The following is a 20,257-nucleotide window of genomic DNA, read 5'->3' as shown; positions in this document are numbered from 1 at the left end:
TTACCATTCACAATTCATTAATTTCTACCATTTTATTTACATGCAAATGTATACATGTATGTGAGATTCCTGGTGTGGATAACTCATGTCTCCTTTTCAATCAGGTTATATAGGGGGGTAAAGCATGTTTTTAAATAAACAATCATTAGAAACCACATACATTTATTCTGTTTGTATTTGTGGCATATTCCTGTTAAATATGTTTTTATTTGTTTATGCAGAATAAACAAATTGGGATCTGGGAGTGACTTTGAAGCGTACTTTCAAAGATTGGGTATTGCAGCTGGCAGAGCTCGATACACAAAAAATTCAGTAAGTTATTTGCAGTTTGCTTGGAGATTTCTTGATTTGTGCGTGCATTTGTATCCTTGTGGTAAATGACTTGAGAATTTACTACACTTGTACTCAAAGGATGTTTTGTTATCTGCCATTTTATTTTATTTACTTAAAACATGTTGAGTGGGCTGGTCCTTAATTTTTGTATGTAACATATCACTAGCATTCACACAGTCTGTTAACACCAGATAGAATGCATCCTGTGTACATGCCATAACATAAACAATATTGTATATATTAATTCATGCAAAATCTTTACAGGGGCAAGAGGAAATGCGATTCTTATTTTGTTTTTAAATATAGGCAGAAAAATGTTTTATTTTTTACCATGATATTTTACCTATAAGTACATGCATGCTTTTCATTCTATGCATTGTGTTCTTTAGAAATGTAAAATTGTTTTTGATGCTTTCATTGTATTCATAAATGTGGCTTTAGGATAGCCGAGTAAGGCACTAGAGTGTTAAATGTAAAGTAGTAATTGCTCAGCTATGAAAATATTGTCAAGGATGCATGAACCAAATGGCTAGATCTTGTGAATTGTTGATGTGCTGAGGCAGAGACTGAAGATAGATTTAGCGACTCATTATGTTTGGCAGAGCAGAAGCCTTACCAAACCAAACATTTGGTTTGCCTGCCTCATCTGCATTTGCACTAACAGAGACCAAGCAATCTCTACAGGAGGAATCTGTCACCTTGGTTGCAATTCCGACACAAGGCTGCCAGGTCATAGTGATTCTAGTTGCCCTATTAAGAGCAGGAAATCATCACTATATTTCCCTGCCTGGGGCTGTCATGGGAGGCATGGCAGTCCTAATTTAGGAAAATTGCCAAGTGCTCCCTGCTCACTCTATTGGACAAGCATTCTTACTTCAAAGCAGAAAATTGGACTGGCTGTCCTGAGCAGAGGGTACGGGAGGCTATAGACTCCTTTGACATAGCAGGGGCACCCACCAGGATCTAAATAACTGTTAGTGTTGGATAAATACACCCTGCTGAACCAGGTATTGAAATTTCCAAACATAAATACATTGGTTGTTCTAGAATGATTAAGGAGAGAGCATGCACACGCTTCTGCACAGGGTGGACTCAATGATGTGCATCTATAAAATATCTTGCAGAAGGTTGAATTTGGGTTCAGGTTGCCACTCCCCAATAAAGATTGCCATTATACTTCAGAGAAAGAAGTGAATGCTTGAAGAAGCAGAAAATTGGGCTGGTAGTCCTAAGAAGAGGGCAGAAGAGGCACTAGACTCCTTGGGAATCTAATGATATTCAGCTGGGAAATTATTTGGGGACTAAAAGCCTCTTCTGGCTAAATGGAAGATCAACCCTAGACTGTCCAGAGAAGAAAACATTTAAATTAGGCTCACAAAATTGCCCAATAGATTACGTCTTTGCGTCACCCTGGAATTTTAATTTATTAAAGGATTTAGGATTACTAACACAGAAGGGAGTGGCCATAACCTTTTAGAACTAGACCTCCTAGATGTTCATTTGAATCCCTGTAATAAAGTCTTTGAACAAAAGGTGGGATATCCCAGGCGGATCACAACGAGGCTCACAGAAGTATATATAGCCCTGCTAGTAAGATTGCAGCAGAACCTAGATCTGGGCAGAGCAAGTGTTTAGTGCTTGGACTGGTATGTAGGAAAAACTTGAAGTGGCCCAAACCCTTTGAGATGGTCTGAGGAAAGCTAAAATAAATGCTAAAAGGAACCAAAGAAAGCCAGAGAGACAAAGAAGGGGTTCTCAAAGAAATGTTTGGAAAAGAAGAGAGAACTGAGGAGAGTAGCACCTAGTCTTAGCATAAAGTATGAACAGGGTAGGGTCGATATTCTCACAAAATTAAAAAGAGAATATAACATGTTAATTAGGAGGGCAAAAAGAGCTTATAAAGAAGACTGTTGGACAAAGTTTCTTGAGTCAATAGAAACAAAGAATACACGTCAGTTTTGGAAACTGGCTCAATCAGCAGTTGATCGCCCGGCGGCCAAAATGAACTCTGTGGTAGAAGAAACTGTTTGGGAGGAATATTTGCTGGAATTATACAGCCCAGGGAGAGAACCAGAAGAGGGTGTGCAACCGGATTGGAGCGGTTTGGTAGCAGATTTAAAACCCGACTTTTCGGCCTCAGAAGTGAAAAACACAAAAAGATCTCAGAATTTAACAAGGGCACCCGGTCCAGATAACCTCCCTACCCAGATAATTAAAACCCAGTTGAACTGGTGGGCAGAATTCTTTTCTAAGATGTTTCAAGTTATTTTAGATACTGGGACGTTCCCAAATAATTGGAAGGGTGCAATAATTAGGCCTATACACAAGAAAGGTGATATGCATGCCCCATAGAACTACAGATTAATTAATCTGATAGATATAGGGGAAAAGATCTTCGCAAAAATAATACTAGGTAAACTAAAAGATTGGGCGGACCAGAACTCAGTGGTACCGGTTGAACAGGGGGATTCAAAGAAGGTCATTCCAGCATAGACCATTGTTTCGCCCTCTGGGCACTCGCCTGGAAATCAATAGAGCAAAAGGGGAAAATGTACTGCTGCTTTGTTGATTTTCGGGCAGCTTTTGACTCAGTGGATCGCAAGAGCTTATGGGAGTGCCTGATGAAGTATGATATACCGGAAGGCCTACTGGCCATCCTAAAGGAACTACATAGAGGGAACTGGGCCCAAGTAATTAAGGACACCACACAAGGGTCACTGACATAGAAAATAGCCTTAGGGAATGGGCTAAGACAGGGTTGCGTCTTGGTCCCCCTGCTCTTCGCAATTTTCCTAGCTCACCTACCAGCAGCACTGGAAGTTGAAAAAAGCGCAAGCCCCAGAATGAGTGGCAGAAAATTATCAAGTCTTGTATCCACTGATGACCTTGTGATAATGAATCAAACGGAACTTGGGCTTCAAAGGAAATTAAATGTTTTTTGAGAATACTGTGAGGCAAAGTTTTATAGTTGTAAATATGGATAAAACGAAGATTTTATGTTTTGGTGAGAGTGAGAAAAATTTTAGTTGGTTTTTAGGACAAATAAAACTGGAAATTGTAAAAGAATATAAATATCTGGGCCTTTGGTTCGACAGCTCCCTAAAATGGTGTATCCACCTAGAAGCCTAAAAACAAAAATCTTTTTCATCCATTTGTGGGCTGAAAAAATTTAATAAAGATTATGGGGATATGTCGCATAGACCAATGTTAAAAGCTTATAAAGCTGTGATTCCACCTCAAGTATTGTATGGGGCAGAAGTTCTCCATCTAAGTGGTAAAGGAGGGTGGGATCGGGATGAAGGTAAGGCCTTAAAAACGCTATTGTCCCTACCAAGCTCTGCAATGATTCAGACAATTAGAAAGGAGACAGGAACAATAGCGTTAAGCAGCCAGGTCCAATTGTCTCTGTTAAGATTCTAGAAACGCCAGGATCCATGGGGAGTGCAGAAAGTCTCACACTGGTGTAGTAAGGACGTCCCGCACAGTAGTTTAGAATGGGCAAAGGAAACGAGAAGGAAAATCCAGGTAATTGCAGGGAGTTTAAACGTGAGTTCAATACAGCACCCCCTGGATGTAGAATTGACCAAGAGTTCGCTCAGGTACCAAGGCATGGAGCAGTCAAGGATCTGGAGTCCCTGAGTAAGAAAAAATCAGTTCAGGGTATAATAAACTCCTGGGTAAATGCCGCATGATATCCGTATCTGGAAACTCTGCCTAACCACGGGCTTAGGTGCAAAATCCTAAGAATACGAATCGGCATTAACCAATGGCTAATGGAGGGAAAAATAAATGAAGAAATGTTATACCCAGACGGAACATGTAAATGTGGGCTCTGGATCAGATCTGAAATTTTACATATATTGCTAGATTGCCTTGCAGTTTTAGATTTGAGAAAATTGTTTTTACGCCCAGTATGTTTGAAATATGGAATAAGGTCACAAGACCCAAGCTATTGTTCTACTGACAGAAATGACAAGTCTTGATATTGCGATTGCACTAGAAAACTCTATGAAAGGCATAAACCGCTTTGTACGGGATAAACTCAAGCGAGGTTAGAAATGTTATTTATTTTTTAAATTCTCCTATCCTGAGTATATAAATATCTTAGCCTAACGACCATTTTATGGATCCTACTGTTTTAAATTATTGCTGCTATTAGGAAAGGATGTGGATAATGTACCCCTTCTAAATTAGCGTATTAATGGTACAGCTGTTCAATGAATTTTATGCTATTTTAATTATTTAATTAGTGTATATAATATTCATACGTTGATGCTATTGGGAGAGAAGGTGGATACCGGACTTTTTAACATATGTACTAAGCTAAGCAAGTTGTAAGGAATTGCATGGTTTTATTTGTTTACGAGATCTTTTCGTGTTTAAAGACTACGGTCTAAATATACAGAGTTCTCAATCTCAATCTCTCCTTAGGAATAGCAGGCCACTCACTAGGGATTTAGCATAGGGTAACAGGTAAGGTAGCGGGGAGAGACTTTAGAAGCAAATCACACAACACAGAAATTGCATTAGGGCAAAAGTTAAAGTGACAACACACCTGGAAGAAGTTGTCATGGGCAGGGTGGAGGAGAAGTAAGGAGAAATATATGAGAATGCTCAAATAGTGCTAACTTTGAAGTGTGAGTTGAATAATAAGTAGCAATGTGATTGCCAGAAGTACATAGGTGAATGTAGCCGGTGAGCTTTAGTTAAAGTAGCAGAAAAAAAGCTTAGGGTAGGAGGACAGGCATCCAAGGATCTCCCTGAGAAGTGGAAGTGAATGCAAGCATAACAAATCTTTGCTCTAGAGTTGAGGAAGATACAATGTCCAGTTACAAGTCTGGTTGTCAAGCACCTATGCCAGGAAAAAGGCAAAATTTGTGCAGGAGAGGGGGTCCTCTACCCATAACAAAGAGATAAATTACATGAGTGGTTTGTGTCGTGCACTGGCAGGGAAGGTGAATCGGAGAGTTTGAAGAAGCAGATTTCAAAGTGGCAGGGTTCAGAGAAACAAATGCACCCAAGCTTTTACATAAGGGTGTTAATAAGTGTTGATATATAGTACCATGATGTTGATAACAAAAGGCTAGATATGTGTAGAAGACCGGTACTGAAGACAGAGGGGCAGATCTCAGACTCTAAGATGAAAGTTCAATTTAGAGCCTGACAGAATAACTCAGTAAGGTAAACTCCCAACTTCCATCCTAAATCTAAAATGAGAGGAGTTTGATTTGGAGAGGCACAGTTCAGAAAAGACACTCCAGATGAGCAAAATTCAGGGTAAGACGATTCTTTCGCTTAGTTATGCTGTTACTGATAACTTTCTCTTGGTGTTGACTTGCTGCTCTGATTAGCTACTAAAGAAAAAACTTTGAAACTTTAAGGAATGCTATGTTTGTGGATGGGTCTATTGACTTATCAAAACTAGGCCATTTTTCACAATAACCCACCTGAATGTCTATTTAAGGAATTAAGATTTTGATGATCGCTGCTAATATATGCTACAAGGACTTCAACCTAGTACTAGAATTTGCCTGAACCAGATTTATCACTGGTAAATGTGAGAGTTGAAAACATAACCATGTTCTGATGGATATAATCTATACCAGGTGTCCTCCAAATCTGAGTTAAAGCCATCCACAGACGGGTTTGCCAGAAGTGTGTCTAACAGAACAATATTGCTCCAAGAACATATTGTTATAGTGACCACCACTCACATAGTGTCCTCTACAAAACATAGCTCATAAGTAGCAGCAGGACCACCTATTTTCAAGCGAAACAAGGTAGCAAATGTGATGTTAGTTTCCTTTCAGTGCTGCAAGACAGTTCTAAACCACGTTTGTTTGCTAGCCACATTTTTCTAACTGAAAGTCAGAGCTACTCCCTGTCTAATTGTAACAGGAAGCCCCAATTCAGAAGAGGTTTATGACTAGACAATCAACTCTTCTAACAAACTAGGTTCTATTGATTAAATGGAAGATGGATCTCCTGAAAGAGAATGGTATTGGCCCTTGCGTCCTTAAACGTAATCCAAGCTGCATCCTGTTTCCCATGCCCAGTGCTCATTCACTTTCCACCCAATGAAGTTCAAGATACTGGAAATATTGGGCTAGGCTACAATGCTTCTTCAGAACTTGGGTCTCCTGAAGACTTGTTTCAAAGTAAAGCATTGATTAACCCACTCTCCCCCTGTGCCCTGCAACTCAAACATTTGATTTATGTGGCAGATTGTTTGGCACTATCACTGCAATCACCCAAAATATCAACCAGGAAGGTACTGCTATTAGAAGGAGTCAACTGGTCAGTTCTTTGATGAACAAATTACTTCAAAAATGTGCAGTATTCACTATATGGGGAGGTGGGGGTCGGGAGTTGGTAAACAATATGCTTTCTGATGGCGTGGGAGGTCAATTTTGAATGTACCACCAATATTGTTTAGATTACTTGGGGAATTCCCAGTTGAGCATAAACTATAGTTCCTCATTTGTTACAGATGGCATTGAAGTATGCCTTCTCCCCTACAGACACCTACACCCCTAGCTTTGTATACCAATTTTATTTATACTATCAGTATTCAGTACAAAAGATGGTTAGGCCTTGTTATATCTACTTGCAGAATTAGTGTACTTACTCTTTTTTCCCACACAATATCATCATAGCCTCTCTAACATCCCTTGGATTCAAGTCTTTTTTGACAGGTCTGTGCTAGGAATAACTTCAAAATCTGTGACAGTAGTTGGTGCGGGCAGTGTCGGCTGGTGACTCTTTAAAGTGGTGGTTGTAAATGTTCGGATTGAAATACAGATGAAACTTTTGAAATATAGAAGGGTAAATTGCAGACTTTAAAGCTAATTTTGTATTGTCATACAAAAAAGCTTCATGTCCTAATTTGAGAACGGACTTTGTCATTTTTCTTAGGGAAAACTCTTGTACTCACAGGCCAAACCTGACATTCAATCTGACGCCATGGACCTGCCAATCGGATACTTTTCTCAGGCCTATTCAATCACAGGGATAACATCCAAGGCCCCTGAGACCTCCAGGAGAGCAATTAGAGACACTGTGTTTGTCAGGCAGAGATCCCCTTCGAAGTCCAGCCCAGGTCCATTTGATAACTGTCACCTGGGATTTTTCACAGGAAGGTCCTCTTCAGCTTTTCTTTAATGTTCATTGAGCCACGCAGGGATCTCCCTTATGGTATTTTGAGAAATTTCTGTCCATGGATTTTAAGTGGAAGGTGGTCCAAACCCTTGAGGTGATTCTCACAGATTACAGAAGCCAAGTGCAGCAGGTTCAATCCATCTGGTATATTTTTGCAAGTCCAGCAGTGTTTTGAGGATAGCTGAGTGAGGGTCCAGCTTTCTAAGATGCACTATCCTGTGGATGCGGGACACCCTAAGGCACTCCTAGCTCCTGTCTGATCAATGGAGGTGCTTAGGCCCTGACCTTTCACTTATTACAGTAGTTCCTTGCCTTACTGCAAACAGGACCAAAATGCTGTGTGTCATTTGTGAGATGATGAAAGTGTTCAGCCAAATTGGGCTCTGAGTGTGTGTGTTTTTGTTGAGTGTTTTATGGTAATCCAAGTTTATTGGCACATTTAACACATAAATCTATATTGAAGCAGGTAACAAACCGAGAGACAGGGAATAGTCTGTTTCGACACATATATTTGGCACGTGACAACAGTACCAAGTACGCAGAGTCCTTATTGTTGTTTAACATTGCAGTGAACATGAATGTGGGCAACATCGTATTTAGAACGAGTGTCAATAAAAATAAGATTCACATATTTATATTTACAGTGTAGATTACACAGGTTGTTTTTATCACATTGTAGTATCATTGACTTGCATTTAGAATCACTTTTCAAAGGAAACCGGCTGAGGTCATACCCACGAGATATAGTTTCTCTCATTGCACGGTTCTAAACCCTTGTGCTCTGGTTACTATTACTGATATTAATATTAATTTGGTGCTATTATTTTAATTATATAACTTGCCAAGGTCATGCTGAGTGCCAATGAATGCTGAGTCTGGAGAACAGCCAGGCCTGGCAAGTAACTTAGTCCTCCTGTAACTAGCAGGTGCTCTATGGGACCTGCTGGAGTGCAAGAAAAAAAGGCAACTGCTGTCTTTCACTTCCATTGTGCACAATACAGTCATTGATGCTGTGCATAAGTGGAAAAGAAAAGCATTGCCGTTGCATAACTTTCGAAATAAAGCCACATAGTAATTGGTGATGTCCTTCAAATCTCCTGCCCCGCACTGCCTTGTAAGCACAGACCCCATGGGACGAGCCTGCCTGACCACCAGAAACAACACAGACTTTGCTCTCATGCTGTTTATTTTTAAAGCTGCATGAGAACAATGCAAGGACTGTTTGGGGCAGGTGAACCAAACACTCAAAAGGAAACCAAAGGGCTGTGCTGTGTTCCCTCTTCCTCTTTGAGAGGCCTGAAAAGCGCATATCAGGTTAGCCAGATTCAGAAATCTATCCAACCAGAGTTAGTGCATGTCTGGCTAACCTGACCTGCGCTAACACAGCAGCCAGGGAAAAGGGAAATTACTATTTTCACAAAACATTGGCCTTTGACTCTCAGTGGGGTTCACACCCCAATAGAGGAACCACTACTGTTGCAGGGCACTCATTATGGCAAGGATAAGAAAACATATGCATACATACATCTACCTTTTGAAAAGTAGTACAAGGTATTGGAGAAAGGTGCCTAAAATAAACCCTATATGAAGATCCTCAACGGGGTATCTAGTGTTAGAAGTAGGCGTTACAATTTAATGAAGAATAAGTTTAGATCTTGGTTGTTTCACTCATCAGTTTAAGTTGTTAAAAAACTGTCGTTTTTTCGTTTTGTTTTTTAATTTTAATTCTTTAAAAAAATAATTTAAATTAGACCTAATCTAAGCATCCAGATGCCAGACAGCTAACACAAAGATATTCATAAACAAATCTGTAACATAAGAGACAGACTGTTGGTGGTGGATTTTAGTCTTGGTTCTTCAACAATGTAATAGTAAGTTTCCAAATCCTTCAGTATCTTTAGATGAAAATAAAGCTATAAATGTATAAGTTTATACTTTTATTTTAATGGCAATTCATCTCTGGCTACACTGCTAATAAACCGAGTGTTGTTAGAAACTCCAAACCAACAAGGTTTCTTTAAATTGTCTGTTTTACAAGCACCAGAGGGCGATGCTGTAGTAGTTTTAGTTGAAAGAAAGAAAAATATTGCAGATTAACATGTACAACATTAATAAACATACAGAAATTAGTACCGGAGTTGTAAGAAGTAATCCATGGAGATAATGAAAGAGCATAATAACAATAACTTACATATTCATATTATAAAAAGAAAATAAAAAAACATGTATATGGTTACAATATGAACTGAAGAACTAAGTAAGTAATTTTTATTTTCATAGTTAATTAAAACCATTGCCATACAACAATTAAAATTACATCTACACGCAAGAACGTATATCACTACAAACATTAAAATTACATCTGCATACATAAAATGGTATATCTTCTGTCTCAATTTTTCATTTAGAATCGTAAAATGGCAATTTTTTTTTGACGATCGTTATTAGAATGAGATATAACTTGTATTATAATGTTATCTGAGAGGCAATTAAGAGTCAAGTTTTGACATTTTCTTTTCCACTACCTTCATAAACTTCACAAAACTACAGTTCAACTGCGGGTCATGGGGTGCAAAGCAGGCAAGAACTGCTTGTCTTCGTGAGCATATTCCTTTCTGATTAAATTGAAATTTTAGCAAATGTTTTCGTTACTCCAGCAATTTGTCACAGGAGCACAACAGCTGCAGCATATCCTCAGGTGCCATGCCACATAAGAGACATAGGGATCACGCCTTATCCTTAAGCCAGTGTGGGAAATGGCAGATGCAGGGTAACAGGCCCAATCTGTACTTTAAAAACTTCAATTTAGTAGTTTTTGAGTAGTCCAAGTCAAGATAGCTCTGTGGTGCTTGTGCGGAATAGGAGTTTAGGGACATCCAGCCATGTGACCTTTTCGCAAGAGATGCCTTGTCTTCAGCCCATGAGAGATGTTTAATTGTTTTCCTCACCAGTTTTTTAACCGTTATATGGTTGGTGGGGGTATTCTAAAGCTGTTGTAAACCGAGATTCACCAGGCTGCTTTTCAGATACTTAGAGGATGGTGAGGCTGGGTTTCGCTCTAGTTTCATCCATAAATAATCATTTAAGGTTCCCTGTTTAGTTTTTCACACTTTGTCCCAAGCGGTTATGTACACCCCCTGTCTTGCCAGAAGCTGTTTCTGGCCGCCAAACTCAAGCCTAATTTGAGCCGGGGAGGTGTGTTTGGCAGGCTAAAAATTATGCTATATGTAGCTGTAACTGTATTGTCCAGAATCATTGCATCTCTGCCTCTCTGTACTTCACTCGCATAAGTAATTGTTGGCAAGAGCTTGGCTTGTATTACTTTTGTCAGAGGCAGTAGAGATGGGCTGGTGAGTTTACTGTTTAGTGCTTTTAAAGAGATTACTACGGCAATGCCTTTACCTCCATTGCTGGCTTTCTGAATAGTAAACTGGCCGCCATTGTCAATTTTGACTCCTAGATATTTATACACTGACGTATCTTCAATACGGATATTGTTCCAAAACCAGGTGTAGGAATTTTTCCTTTTCTTATTGATTGACATTGTCTGTTTTTTCTCCAGATTTATTGTTAGTTGATTTGCATCTGAATATCTCTGTGTAGCATCCACAAGATGTTTAAGCCCTACTTTCGTATGGCTGATTAGGACTATGTCATCCGCATAGAGAAGACTTGGCAATGATAGCCCTCCTAATTTGGGTGCATGAGAGTTGCAGCTATTGAGGATCGGAATAAGGTCACCTAAAAACAAGTTGAACAGTATGGGCACTAAGACACAACCCTGTTTAATACCCTTGTTGGTTAGAATACGTCTTGACAGGAGTGAACCGTCACCCAGCTTTACCTGGATCCATGTCTCAGTGTGCAAGTTGATCAGCAGGTCTAACAGTGGCCTTGGTATACCCCACCTCTTCAATTTGGACCATAGAAGGTTCCGATTAATATGGTCAAAAGCAACCTTCTAATCTATAAATAGAGTAGATGGGCATTTACGTTGTTTTAGCCTTGTCAATTAGCAGGTCCATAGTTAAAATATTGGTGGTTTTCCCAACCGATTTAGCAAATCCAGACTGGTTAACCGGAATTAGGGATTTCTTTGTGGCCCAGGCCTGCAATTCCTCCAAAAGTATCCCAGCAAAATATTTGGCCTCATTGTCCATAAGGGCAACCAATCTATAGTTTTGTGGGAGAGACTTGTCCCCTGATTAAAAAATCGGAGAAATGATAGAACCCTTCCTGGAACCGGGCAATCTATTGAAGTGTTTAATTTACAAAAAAAGTGGCTCGAGTGCTACAGCCCATTCATTTTCCTCCTGTTTGTAAATAATGGGCGGAATTCCGTTTGGGCCTGGCGCCCCTCTCTTCTTCCTTTTTTGATTTGACGCTTAATTGTTTTTTGTAAAATTGTTAGTCCTTCATTCGCCGTTGATCTATAGTTGTTGTCTGTCTTGATTAAAATGATTTCTATGATGGTTTGCCCATTCTTCTGTGATATTAGAGGCGACTCAGTCATACCTAGGTTTTATGAAGTAATTTATGGTTTTCCAAAATCTTGCACCATCACTCTGTTTGGTATCCACGTGTAGTTTTGCCCACATATTATCCTCCACAGATCTGTTCGCTTCCTATTTTGTTTTTTCCAGTGACGTTTTTAATTCCCGTAAACGATCATGTTTCACTATATTCATTGGGTTACATCTAAGTTGTCGCAATTTTATATGTTTTATTATTTTTTTGCAGAGTTTTATATAGCGCGAACTAGACCCGAACCGAATCAGGTATCAGAGCGCTTTACATAGCACCAGTTACGTTACATGAGGACAAACTTTCATTTCTTTAGGCACGGGGAGATTAAGTGATTTGCCCAGAATCACAGGAGGTTTTTGGCGTCGTTACCGAGACTCGAACCCAGATCCCCAGGTCCCGGGTCGAGCGCCTTAGCAGTTAGGCCAACCCCTCTCCCCTTTGTATGATAGGGGAGAGGTGTTGCATTGTATGATAGATTGATTTTTTTATGTACCTGATCTTATCTTTATGCTCTCGTGTAAAGTGTTTCATGCTCATGATCAGTCCCACTTGTAGCTTAGGACTTGTAGAGTAAGTAGCCATTGTTGTTAAAAAATTCTCCCATTTCTCAACTTCGCTAGATCCAATTCTATCCTCAAAGTGCTGCTTAGCCTTTTCTAGTATGCTTTCATTGGTCGCTGCCGAGTACTTGATCCTTTTATAGTTGATGGTGTTAACTGAATCTTTAGGCACCAAGGATAGATCAAAACTGAAGAACTAAGATATTGTAGGTTTATAATACATTAGAGTTGTGTGTATAAGAGCCCAGAGTAAACCGCATGTTAGCATTAAGAATAGTAGAGTCATTATGGGGACATAATAGTGAATATGACCACATTGTAGAAAAATTATCCAATTCCACCAAATTTTAGCAGATTGTAAGCTAGCATCTTTCCAGTTGGAAGCGATTGATTTAACTGCTGTAGATATGAGAAAGTCAAAAAGCATACAATCAGCAGGTGTTAGTAAATGTGGAAGGGTATGAGATTTCTAGATAAATATGTTAAATTATAAAGGAACTTGTAGTTGAAAAATCTGTAAAATAATATTCCATTCGTCTATCCAGAAGGTAAAAAATAACAGGATAATCATACAGTATATGCTGCAAACTTCCCAAATTTCTTTTACAGTGCCAGCAATTTGGTGTGTCAGTTAGTTTCACCTTAAACATTTTAGCTGGAGGCCAAAAACATTTGTATAGCAGGTGCATATTAGTTTGTATCAGAGTAGCAGGGAAACACACTGCAATGTTGCACAACCAAATTGATTTCCATTGTATAACAGAAGGATTATCAAAGTCTGAAGACCATCTGTGGGCTAAGTTAACAAAAAGTGTTGAAGCAATGGTGAGTTTTTTTATAAACTTTGAAAGCAATATGACCTGATCTACTAAAAAGGCTTAGAAAGAAATCCATTTTAGATAATTTAGCAAATGGTAGTAAATTATTATAAGCATCTAAAATGGACTTGAATATCAGTTCATATTTAGAAAAGCGAGATTTCGATAAATGTTATGTGGTTCTTGATTCTGAAAAAGAGTAAAATATATCTCATTGACAAATGTCCCTAATATATAAAATGCCAGTTTTAATCCAGAAATTCCAGAAAGATATAGGTTTATTGATCTTTATGTTGGGGTTGTGCCAAAGTGAGACCTTTTAAAGATCGGATATTAATATCAAATGTATCTTAAAAAGAAAGTAATGCCAATTAAGTGGCATGTAATATGGACAAAGGGCGCAACAATAGATTTGTGTTTGGATGGAAAGCGGCCTCTTTAGAATTGTTTTCCCCAGTATTTGAGGAAGCAAAAGAGTAGTGTGCAATTGTTGAATAAATTAACCTAGTAGTGTGTGCTTCCTTGCGTTTGTTTTTAGGAAAGCTGATAATCAATATAAAGATTTTCAATTGATTAATATATGAGATAATTGGTTTTGAAATCTGTCTGCTCTATTGTTTGACTTTTCTTGTATTTGTCATTTTCTTTTGAATGAATCAAATCCAATGTGAGTGATACATTGTGTGAAAGACCTGACATGTTTATGCAATATTAGGGTGTGATGATCAAACCGATGCAACATAACAGGAAAATTTTGCTGGATTTGCCTGCGTTCAGTGGCGAGGTCATGAAAATAATCTGCGTTGCTAGTTTCAATTACACACCCCAGTAATCCCGAATTCCACTAGGGGGCAGGAATGATAAGAACGCTCCAAATATATGTTTTTTGTGTCAGATGATGTTTGAAAGGATATTTATTTATTTTATTTATTTATTGTATTTATATGGCACAACAGCTACCCTGAGAGGTTCTCGGCGCCTTGGATCTGTGTTAGCCGAGCAGAAGAACAGTGGAAGTAGTTAGGTTCCAGACGCAAATTGAGTGGGTGTGAATTCCACAAGACTGGGACCATATACGTGAATGAGTGTCCGCCCAAGCGTGCCCGTTTAAACCTGGGAACAACAAATTTGGCCTGAGACAAGGATCGAAGATTCCGGGGGGGTATATATTTCTGGGCCAGTTTACATAGATATGTAGGTGCTTCCTTCACATTGATCCGAAACATATAGCAGAGTGCTTTGAATTTCACTCTGTAGGCGATTTTCAACCAGTGCAGTTTTTTCAAATGTTCCGTCATGCTTGTGCGTCCTGGGAGACGAAGGAACAACCTAGCTGCGGCATTTTGAATGACCTGAAGTCGGTTGATGGTGTCTTTGTTCGCTCCTAAGTAAAGGAGGTTCCAGTCGTCTAATCTCGAACCTATTAATGCCTGTACTACTGTTCTTTGTGCCCCCTCCGGGAGTTGCCACAATATTTTCCTCAACCATTTGAGGATTGCAAAACATGTTGAGGCCGTTTTGGCAGTTTGTGCTCGCATTGACAACTTCTCATCAATTATTACCCCTAGGTTGCGAGCAGATTGTACCGCAATCGGGGTCGGGCCCATTTCTACCGGCCAATGAGAAGGGCCCCACAGATCCTTATGATCTCCAAAAAGAAGCAGCTCTGTTTTTTCCCCATTCAGCTTTAGTTTCTTAGAGTGCAGCCAGTTTGCCATTCTCAAGAGCCCGGAGCGAAAAGGATAGCACCTTCTAGACAGGGAATGCCTCAGATTTGAAATGGAGCGGTCAACCTGGGGTTTTTTATTGAACGTTATTAATGTTGGTCACATAACATTAACTTCCTATGCTGATAATTGCAAGCAATCGTCTTGCATCAATCAACAAGACTGTTTTATTTAGAACAGCCAAGGCCTATATAATGATGCATTTTTTCAAACAATTTTCCCTTTCTCTAGAAAACAGATAAGTACAGTAACTACCCAGTTTATCACACTGTGTATGAGACCTTCGAGCTGGTAGAAAGATTCTATGACCCTACGTTTAAGAAGCACTTGGCAGTTGCACAGTTGCGTGGAGGACTTGTTTATGAACTTGCCAACTCCAGGATCATCCCATTTAATGCACAGGATTATGCTGAGGCCTTGAAAAGTTATGCTGACAGCATCTATAAAATTGCTCAGCAGCATCAAACACAACTTCAGCAATATGGTGTATCGTTTGGTAAGTATTGGCATGCAATGGTCTAACAAAACTTGTCTAAAACTTTTTCAGACAACTTTTACCATAAATAATTTTTAAATAACTCATTCTCACCTACGTGGCCATAGGGTTTATGCTAGTGAATGGGGTTGCTTTCTTGTGCGCTCTTATGCTAACTGTTGCATAATCTGTCTATTAATGTGCAATTAGCAGAGAAATGTATGCATTCGGGGTCTCAAATGTTAAGCTAGATGTCCTTCTTTTGTCTCTCTTAAACTTTACATCATTTTAACACTTCAAAATATTTTACTTTTTCAGACTCACTTTTTTCTGCTGTGGAAAACTTTACGAAGACTTCCATTGAGTTCCATAAACGAATTGAGCAACTAGACATGAATAAGTAAGTTCAATCAGTTTTCAATCTTGTTATGGCCCTCAGTGGTCTGTACTGTTGTGTTGTTTCTAATGAGTAAAACAATCATGTCACACAGGTTCCTCCACGTCCTTTAATAATGTAGTTGAATCAAAAATGAAAATATAAATTAAGAAAAAGCAAACTAAAATTAGTGAAGACCTTCACAAATATATAATCCTGGCATGTTTACCCAGAGTTGGAAAAGCTCCTAACTAAATTTCCAAATTAAAAAATTAGATGAGTGGTATTATGTTGGAAGTACCCTGCTGGTGACAATGTACACATCTCTCCCTCAGTCAGAAGACATTCTTCAATCCTAAATGTGCTCATTAATGTATTAATGTTCCTTATGAAGAGTGTCCTGATGAGTCCAACTTATCCTCTGTTTTCTTGTTACAAAACTTACAAAGATTACCTGTTCTCTAGATGTGTCCTGACTGTCCCCAGTGTTTCACAGTCTTTTGAGAATTTGTCATTTAGAAATTCTGTTCTATGCATAACATTTCCATAGACTGCCTGGTTACTTTTAGAATTATAGATGGTAACAGTGAATAATGAGGGGTGTTTTTCATTGATATGTTCTAAATAACATCAAATATACAAACTAGCAAAACTCGAGTTGTTCATGATGTTATTCAGAACCCCGGGGTGAAAAACATCACTGATTTTCAGTTTTACCCACGTACAGTTCTATGTTAAGTATAGCCTTTGCACTTACACCCAATCCATAACCAAAGGGTTCCTGTCACCCTACCACACCTCCCTCTATATATACCCTCACCCTGACCAAATTAAAAAATAAATGCACGGCCAAATGTCACCCACGCCCACCTTCACCACTCTCTGTGCTGCCGCAGTAGCCCCCAAAGCTCCACTCTCTGCTCTTCACCCTCACCCGAGCAAGGAGCCAGTGCTGCTCTGACAGTGGCTCTTGGAATGCTACTTGTCAGTGCAGCAGCCTTGCCTGTCTGGGCAGATCTGCAAAGACGTGCACTGTCAGGAGAATGCGACAGTTGGTGCAACAACAGCACCACACCTATCTTCATCCACAGCTCTCAGGTCTGAGGAGACCCTGGAGAGGTCCACAAGGGTGCATGCTCCTACCAGCTACCATTCTGATCACTCGCTAGTGTCTGCACAGAACAAGGCGCGGAGGGGGCAGCATAGGTTGATGCAAGCACTCCCCCATGTGACATAATAACAGTGAACATCAACTTTTGTTTCCTACTGTTTTTACATCATATCAGTAAATAACTAGATTTCAACCTGGTTATCAATGCCTAAGGAGCTCTGTAAATGTCATACTTATAGAATCTTTACTAGGAAATTATGCCAAGGATAAGCCAATTGTGGGCATAGGTTTTTGCACCGAGAGTGCCTAAATAGTCCAGTAAGCTGGTGGGCGGCTTTGTTTTTTTCAGCCATTTAATTGCAATGGAGATGACTGTAGACGGTTTCCATGGATTGCTCCTAGAATATGCTCATGAGGCTTATCAGTTATCTACCTAATGTCCCCTCCCAGGTGTACCAGTTACATTGCACATTGTATTGTGCCCAGACATCCTCAGACATTTTCAGAGCTTTCTTTGGCAAATTACATGACTTCATTGTATTATCCCCTATATTCCTTCCTTCCTAATTCCCTTCTCATCTGCAACGTAGTTAGGGAGAGTTAGCCTCCCTGAGAGACTGGAGCAGGACTCAGGTTGCCTAACCTCCAAGATGGCAGTGTTTTAGTCTGGTCACGTCTGAACATTGGTGCCCTGAGGAGCTGCAGTCAGAGTGAGTTTTTCAGATATCTTCAGTGCCCGTGATCATCTGCCTGCTACAGACCACTTATTGGCAGAAGAAGATACGGTGTGGTGATGTCCTGCCAGATTATCTAACAAACACGAAGTATATATAACCCATACCAAGGTGCCCATGCCAGCTTAATCTCTCTTGCACTGTGGTGCACGGAAGGTGCACATTGTGAAGAGTATTTCACGGTTCTGTGCATACACCACACCAGTTAAAAGTTGTCCATCCTCTTCACTTCTCTGCTTTTGAGATAAGCAAATTGTGAATTGACTGACAATTGATCATTATTGAGCCCAAAAAAGTAACCTAATTTTTTAATAAATGCACTCTGATGTGTTTGCATACTAGTTTGGTGTAGGCACATACCAGTGGAATAGATATTCAGCTGCCTCTGTGCACGAAGTACAATCACACTTGCGTGACATGAAGAAACCAAAAAGCTTGATGGAGCTCATAAACAAATTCTGAGATGTTTCTCTAAAAAAATTCAAATTCACTAACCCACAACATCTGTTAGTCCTAATGGGGGATTTTACCCATAATTTGGTCCCCAAGATGGCTTAACAAATGTAAGAGGATTTACTGTTTGCCTTAAATATACAATATGCTTGTTTCCCAGTAAATGAAGCTACAGGAAGGGATGTTGTCTTGTTAGATTTTCTTATATCGAATGGAAGGAAAACCTTCCTGTATGTCAACCAGATTTATCCAATAGATTATGTATTTGTGCAAGCATGGGCCTTCAATCTTATTAGCAAATTTGAGGTACTACGGATGGAGGGGAGTCTCCAGCACCCATTAAGTGCAATCCTTAGTCTGGGCAGAGTTCCAGAAAAGAAGGTGGTACTCCCTGTAAAGTTTTGGTATCCAAAAGGATTAAGCGCAAGAATCTCAGAGAAATATCTAAATATATTGAAGGCTTTCCAATACACATATAGAGAATTTATTGTTGAAGAGATAGCCTCTGTCTTTATTATATGATATGAGGACATAACTAAAGAGGTTTCTGCTTAACCTAAAAGTTGGATTGAAGGTTTTTAACAACAATCAAGATAAAAACAAGATCAAGAAGTATACTAGGAACTGCTGGTTTGATATTGAATGTAGACTTTTAATACAAAGAATAAGGAAGCTTGAAAGACATGCAAGGTTCTCCGGAAATAAAGAGGGTATATTCCGATTTATGAATCTAGGAAAAGTGTTTAAAAATCTGGTAGAAAGTAAGAAACAGGCCTTTAAAGCAGAATTTGGAAAATAATGCTTGAGGCAATAGAGTCAAATAATGTTGGGACATTTTGAAGGCTGGTACACAAATAGTTAAGAAAAGTCCAAGGGAAATTGACAGAGTGGCAGAGGATGTTTGGGTATAGTGGCGGCTGGCAGGAAACGGAGGTGGCGGGGCTTTGATTTTTTTTAAAAAAAACACGTATCTTTAAAACGGCTGTCGTCTCTCTGTCGCGTTGCTGCTATTCTTTGGTCCAAACCAGGAAGCACCCAGGCTCCCCATATCTAATCACAATGCTGCGATGCAGAGTTGTGATTGGTGATAGGGTGATTCTTACTGTCTGTGGATGCATTCTTACAGACAGTCTGATTATTCTATGAAAGGATGAATTGGGGTTTTAATCAAGTGTAAACTGTTGAGCAATTTTTTTTACTGCCTTTATATGGAGTTGACATTGAAGGTCAAATCGAACTGTGGGCCGATTTGAGTTATTTATGTTGTACTTGTGTTTTGTGGTGCTCTGTTTAAAAGATCAAGGTTTAAATAAGCATATGCTTGACTGACTGAAATTCACTTACAAAGTCAGAGAAGTGAAATGTGTGTGAAGGTGTTTTGATGCTTTTGAAGATTGTGAAGCCAGAAATTGCAATAATGAAGATTTTTCAGGTAATTAGTGCTGCTTCCAACAACAGACTAGATATAATGAATGAATGACTGACCCTTTTTGTATAGCGCACATCTACTCCATCTGGAGTGTCCCGGTGCTGGCAAGTTAGCAAGTGCATACCCTACTCGGCTTAGTTTTTAAATAGCCACGTTTTCTGCTGTTTTTTGGAGTGTGATGGCACTGTTAAAGATCTCAGAGCTGCAGGCAGTTTATTCTAGAGGTGGGCTCCCAAAAAGCCAAAAGATCTGCTGCCTCTGCATGTCAGAAAAGCTTTGGGGATGCAAGCCAGGTTGGCGTTGGACAATTTAAGTGTCCTGGTGGGTACATAACGGCTGACTTGTTTTCCAAGATAGGCGGCACCTGTTCCATGGAAGGCTTTAAAAAAAATAACAAGAGCCTTAAATGTTATTCTTTCCCTAACTGGGAGCCAATGTAAGGACTTCAGATGGGGGGGTCATGTGTGATCTGGGTTTAAAAGTTTAAGAATTGATCTTGCTGCTCTATTTTGCACTACCTGGAGACGCTGTATCAGGTAGTCCGGCAAACCCAGAT

At 39.5% G+C, this 20,257-nt stretch overlaps 1 protein-coding gene across 3 annotated transcripts in view; it reads left to right on the top strand.

Annotated features, from left to right (window-relative positions):
* LOC144773424 (N-acetylated-alpha-linked acidic dipeptidase 2-like) overlaps positions 1-20,257 on the top strand; it is a 776,499-nt gene that overhangs the window by 718,639 nt on the left and 37,603 nt on the right. For all 3 annotated transcript variants that reach the window (XM_078658418.1, XM_078658416.1, XM_078658417.1), the window contains exons 17-19: positions 222-312; positions 15,355-15,619; positions 15,917-15,998. In XM_078658418.1, coding sequence (XP_078514544.1) covers positions 222-312; positions 15,355-15,619; positions 15,917-15,998 — 438 coding nt within the window. The remainder of the gene's footprint in view (positions 1-221; positions 313-15,354; positions 15,620-15,916; positions 15,999-20,257) is intronic.

The sequence above is a fragment of the Lissotriton helveticus genome, chromosome 8, assembly GCF_964261635.1.
Source record: "Lissotriton helveticus chromosome 8, aLisHel1.1, whole genome shotgun sequence".
Classification (NCBI taxonomy): Eukaryota; Metazoa; Chordata; class Amphibia; order Caudata; family Salamandridae; genus Lissotriton; species Lissotriton helveticus.
Note: the sequence above shows the minus strand (reverse complement) of the source record. Positions and strands in the feature narration are given on the sequence as shown.